The 5427-nt window shown below is 52.5% G+C and overlaps 1 protein-coding gene across 1 annotated transcript; it reads right to left on the bottom strand.

The window, feature by feature from the left end:
• Positions 1-342: 342 nt before the first annotated feature.
• On the bottom strand, positions 343-1522 carry LOC119110517 (cuticle protein CP14.6-like). Its single transcript, XM_037234383.1, has 3 exons — positions 1491-1522; positions 1121-1233; positions 343-784 (listed from the first exon to the last, which is right to left on the bottom strand). Exons 1-3 carry the CDS (start codon positions 1497-1499, stop codon positions 565-567), a joined length of 342 nt encoding a protein of 113 aa, XP_037090278.1. The 5' UTR covers positions 1500-1522; the 3' UTR covers positions 343-564.
• Positions 1523-5427: the final 3905 nt, after the last annotated feature.

Below are 5427 nucleotides of genomic sequence, written 5' to 3'. Positions count from 1 at the left end.
GCTTTGAACGTTGCCATTATCATCCGAGCCCCTCGCAAAATGTGTCACAACTTCTTAAGGTAATTTATACAACGTATTTGTCGGCTTCTGATTATGGCATTTTTACTTTTGCATCGGTGGACTTCTGTAGTTAAGTTACATCAGACGCAATATAGGAGACAATCTGTTGTATTTCGTGCCTACAAACGAGAATAGAAACGGAGCATACAGAATATTGCTCACAGTTTACACCTGTGAAGGCGAAGGAAGTACGTGATAAGATACAGATCCACCCAAGTAATTCATTTCGATCATCGACAGCAGACTTGGCTGGAAGTCCACACGTATTATAGGGACGAAAAGTGTTAATGAATGGCACAATGCAAGTTGTATGAAATGCCCACCAGAAATCCTTGCACAGAGGGCAAGAGCAGGCTCCCGCTGCCCATCGTCCCGATGACCATCTGAGAGACTCTGGGGACCAAGTGTCACCCCTGCCTTTGTAGTGCTGCTGGCGAGGACGGTGTCCTTCCCCGCCACCGCATCCAGATGACCTTCAGTGGACAGCACACGGACTAGGCTCCTCTAGACGTCCTGGATGTCGACGCGTCCGCTGAACACGGGGATGGCATCGCTCTCGGGCCGGTAGCCGTTCTCGTCGGCGATGAAGGTCAGGTAGGTGACCAAGCCGTCCGGGTGGGTGTGCTCGTAGCTGCCCGACTGGGTGTAGCTGCCGGTCTCCGGCTCGGCACCCGGGTACGAGATGCCGGACTCCTCGCGGATAATGCCGTTGGTGGTTTCCAGGCTATGGGTGGGAAACATCCAGTGTTACATGCATTACGGCATTTCAGATCTGTAGGACTCGCCTATTGCCTCAGAGCTGTAAAAGCAGTGATGCTTAGTATGCCTGGTTAATCAAAATTTCTATGCTATGGTAAGATTTACCCTCAAACCAACTGCCATGATGTTTTTTGTTACGACTCTAATTTCGTTTTAGTGCTGGTCCCGAGTAAGTGCCGTGGAGCTTGGAGAAAACCTGTCAAGCTAAGTTATTCGGCGCCCCACTCACAAATAATTCCCCTCAGGAGAATCAAATCAACAAAAGCAGCCTGAAGTTAACTAGTCCAGGATGTTAACGTACTTGAAGTCGTAGGACTGGTCCTCCCTCAGCTCGTTTTCGTAGGTGATGATCTCGGCGTTCCTCTCATCCTGGGGCCGGGCCAGGGCCACAGCGGCGAGGCACAGGACGATCAGCTGTGCGCACAAACAGAACGACCGTCAACAGCATGCACTGCCATGTTACCGTTCGTGCACTGGCAGCTGCAATACAAATGGAAAGATGTCGACAATGTCATGGATTCGATGTCACGAGAGTCCTGCCCCCGAGAGGGTTCAGGCCCTCCTCACTCTGGACTTGAAACACTCGGCCTGTTCCAACTGCTCCCATTCACGGCACTGTCACTGACGGGACACCAGAGTCTGCCGTTAGCAGAGCTAGGCCGACCACTTACGAGCTTCATCTTGAGTCTGCTGTCCGAATGGTGTCGTTTGGGAGCGGGGAGCAACTTTTATACTGGTGGAGGCCGAAGTTAGTCCTATTATAGCTGTCTGTACCGGTTGAACCTGTTGAGAACGCGTGTGCACGCACAACGCTAGTGACGTCCTGACCCGGGCCGCGGTTAAGCTTCTGTCTTGCACTTAACGCCAGTCTACTACACTGCCTTCACACTGCGCCAGAGCCGGCATCTCTGCTTCCCAGCGTCACACCGGACTCCGTATCAGCTACATGCGTGTGTCTTAAATGCCAGTTCAAACTGTGAATTGTGCTGGCTGTAGTAAACTGGAGCGGGTCAGGTTACCCATGGCTATCCATATAGAAAGAGTTTGGCTACATTCGGAGCGTTTGGCGCGCATGGGTATTAATGATCAACTTATCAGTTGTCGGGTACATTGCTTGAGGCGTATGTAGGCATGCATTTCAATGATGTCCAATTTGCGCGCCAGCCGTCCATGGTCGCTGGAGTTTCCCTGCGAAGCGTGGGACAGCGAGCAAGCCGGCCATGGTCAGGAACTTCCCCGCCGAGCCGGCACAACCATCAGGCCCAGTGGGGTCCGAGAGGGGACCTGCGAAGAGTGGGACGGCGAGCAAGCCGGCCATGGTCAGGAACGTCCCCGCCAACCAGCACAACCATCAGACCCAGTGGGGCCTGAGAGGGGAATACAGATCTACCCGACGCCCAGCCGGTCGGCCTGCAGCAGCAAAGCAGAGCCTGTTTTCGACCGATCCTGCACGGGAAAACAGCGCGCGTCGCCTGGGCAGATGGGACAAGTCGCCGTTTTCCCTCCGGAACAGCCCTGACCGTGGCCGCGTCTTCTGAAGTGGATCACTACGTCGATATTAATGAACGCGGGACGCCAGATCACCGACGAAGCAACATGCCGCAAGGATGCTTGGTCGACGTGTTTTTTAAGATTTTGCCGCTCCGCCCCAAGATCCCCGTCGAGCCGACACCGCCGTCACCCAAGCTGGCACCAGAGGCACCACGCCACTTAAAATCTGGGCCGGAGGGGACGAACAGGGCCCTCCCGAGACGAGTCAGGAAGAGAGCGGGTGGGCCTCGCACTGTCGCCGGCGACGCCACGCCCGAAATTTGGCCCAGGGGCACGTTGGGAGCAGAGCCCTGGAGGAAGGGTAGGCCGGCCCGGCAACGCATTGGACGGAGGGGGCGCTGCGACCAAACTATTGGATCATGCAAGAAAACGAGGGCGGCCTGACCCAGTTAGAAGGAGTCACCAAAAAAAGAAGGGATTATGCAAAAGGGCGGTAGAGGCATGAGCAGGTGTACCAGAGTAGTCTACCAGAGAGTCCCAATAAGAAGCGCGGAGTCAACACATAACCCCGCAGACGAAAGAACACCGACAACGCGCACGATGTGAGTGCTCGGGCTGTTGTCCCCATCCCAACCGAGCCATGGACGGCTGGCGTTCCAAGCGTGTCCATTCATCTCTTCTCACCCGGCGGGCGCGAGCGACAGCGTGAACTGGTCAGGCCGCGAAACGGTACTCGCGCCCGGCGTGGGTGGCCGTGGCGTCCGAGGCCGTCTTGAGGTTGCTCGTTATCCCGCGCCGAGGCTGTCTTGATTTTGCCGTTGGAGACGGCGTCGGGGAGCCGCAGCGGCTTATCATGGCCACTGCCGGTCCCGCGTCGTGGCCAGGCGGAGTGGGACGTACGGGCCCTGCCGGCGTATCCACGAAGGTTTCCTTTGGCTGTTGCGTTAGTCGCTTTCTAGCTGGATGGTTTGCCTTCTCTCGTTCGCTCAATTTTCCCCAACAGTTCGGGGCGGCCGGACCATCATGGTGTCACGTTCAGCGCGCACGCACGGACTCCCCCACGACCATCCTGTCTCCTCCCCATTCGTGACTGGTTACTTCGCCTGGATCAATTGACTGTCGGGCCCCGTATGTCGTCCGTGCACTTAAGGCGTCTTTTCCATTAAGATGGTCGTTCGTTTTTCTTCCCCCGTTTTGTTCTGGCTGCGAGACGCTGAACTTTCGCCGAACTCCGTCCAGCGCGCCTGCTCGGATTTCATCACGCGTGCAATGTCTTCTTCCTGCACTCTATCGCTGTCCGGCCCGATTGAACAACTGATTTCGCATGGAATTCGTGCCCATGTAAGTCGTTCCTGCTTAGTTGCTAACCGCCTGGCTTAAGCCGAGTATTTGCTTTGAGATCGGCAGGGTCAACTGCCGCCGGACTGTGAGACTTTCGTCCAATACGCAACATGCTGTCCTTCCCCAAAGGTCGAATCATGCAGGGACCGTGCCACGGTCCCGACTACAAAAGAACAGTGGTGGGTATGGCAGTAAAGTAAATTGGTCGGTTGCATCTCAGTATACCGGTGGGTTATACTGGGCACTATATACGAAATGTTTTTAGCTGTTTATGCATGAAAAACAATCAAAAGCGCGTGTGACTAACCCGTTTTTGATTGCAGAACGTGGGTCGAAATGAAAATGCCGATGAAAAATGAAAAGCCAAAAGACACGGAGGCATCTGGCCAGCAAAAAGCCACAAGGACCCATCAATATTCGCCTACCTCAGGTTCCGTACATATCCTGAAAACCAATTGTACCACCTGACGTGCACGAATTTAGCTGAAACGAGATCTTTGGGCCGATAGAACTTGTCCTAATGGGTTTTAAATGTTGTTAGAGGGGAGCTTCCTGCAACTTCGTTTGACAGCCCATTCCAATCATTCAGTACTCTTTGACTAAATAACATCTATCGCTTCATAGACCTCCTGCCTTTTGATAAATGAAACTGGTTTCCCTTATGCCTTGGCCTAATTTCCAGTGCTCCATGTAGATCCACCGTGTCTATTGCTCGCGCAGTCTTGAATACCTCCATCAGATCCCCTGTCAGTCTACGATATTTCGCGAGCTGTTCAGTGTATTTGCGGGGGACATTATTCATATCTGTCTGATTTATACATCTATTCTCCTATATCTCCATTCTCTTGGTTTTTCGCCGAGGAATAAGGCTGCTGTCTTATCAACAATGTTTCGGTGAATTTAAATCAAAGGCCCTAAGCCTGTGTTGTAATCTAAGTGACCAATCCATCTTCACATCATAGTTGCTTTTCCCTGTACTCTTTACAGCCTATCTATAGCTTTTTGGAAGCATGGAAACCAAGCCTGTAGAAGTACTCCAGGTGTGGTCTGGCATAAGCTAAGCTCATTTTTTGACAGCATTCCTTCCCTTGTAATGAACATTCCTGTTGACACGTTCCAGCATCCGAAGTACCTTGCTCCTAGCAGCCCCTCATGGTTTTTCAGCCTTTAAATCCCGAGAAATAATAACCCTACGTGCTTTTCTTTTTTGATCTGGTCTTACTGCCGACCTTCCATTTTATGCATAATGCCCTTACTGCCAAAGCCACCGAAATGCATCATATTACACTTATAATTAATGGCATCTGCCACAAAGAAGCCCATTTCACTACCTTCTTTGTCAACTTGAATTCGGTTCACCTAGTCGGCATCCTTCGACATCCCTGTCAACAGTTTTCTGGTGAATGACAAAAAGTGCTACTACTAGGAGCTCAGCGACTACCTGGGGTCAGCCCGGGAGCACTCGACCGGCGGGATGAACGCAAGCTGCTTGGTGGAGGGGCGGTGCGCGGGAGCATTACAGAATCGATTGTCGCAATGGGCATAACATGGAAGGTCCGAAGACTGCAGATCATTCACCCCGCTGAGCATAAGCGTTGTCACTCTAGTCCCACAGGTTCACTAACTGCTACTTGAACGCGATCGCACGATGATTATTTATGGATCACACCGTTTATCCTGCATTCAGCTGCATAAGTCTGGCTGTCTTTCGGCTTACACTCTTTCCTGGTCAGCGGACAGTCTCCCTTCAAACGAAATGCATTAAAAAAGGCATGT

Source organism: Pollicipes pollicipes, unplaced genomic scaffold (genome assembly GCF_011947565.3).
Source record: "Pollicipes pollicipes isolate AB1234 unplaced genomic scaffold, Ppol_2.1 Scaffold_7231;HRSCAF=8579_pilon_pilon_pilon, whole genome shotgun sequence".
NCBI classification, from domain to species: domain Eukaryota; kingdom Metazoa; phylum Arthropoda; class Thecostraca; order Pollicipedomorpha; family Pollicipedidae; genus Pollicipes; species Pollicipes pollicipes.
Note: the sequence above shows the minus strand (reverse complement) of the source record. Positions and strands in the feature narration are given on the sequence as shown.

Bases quoted from the DNA above. Each gene is read 5' to 3' on its own strand.
- LOC119110517 (XM_037234383.1), bottom strand. The intron at 785-1,120 runs GTACGTTAACAT...TCCCACCCATAG, and splicing joins GACCAGTCCTACGACTTCAA to CCTGGAAACCACCAACGGCA.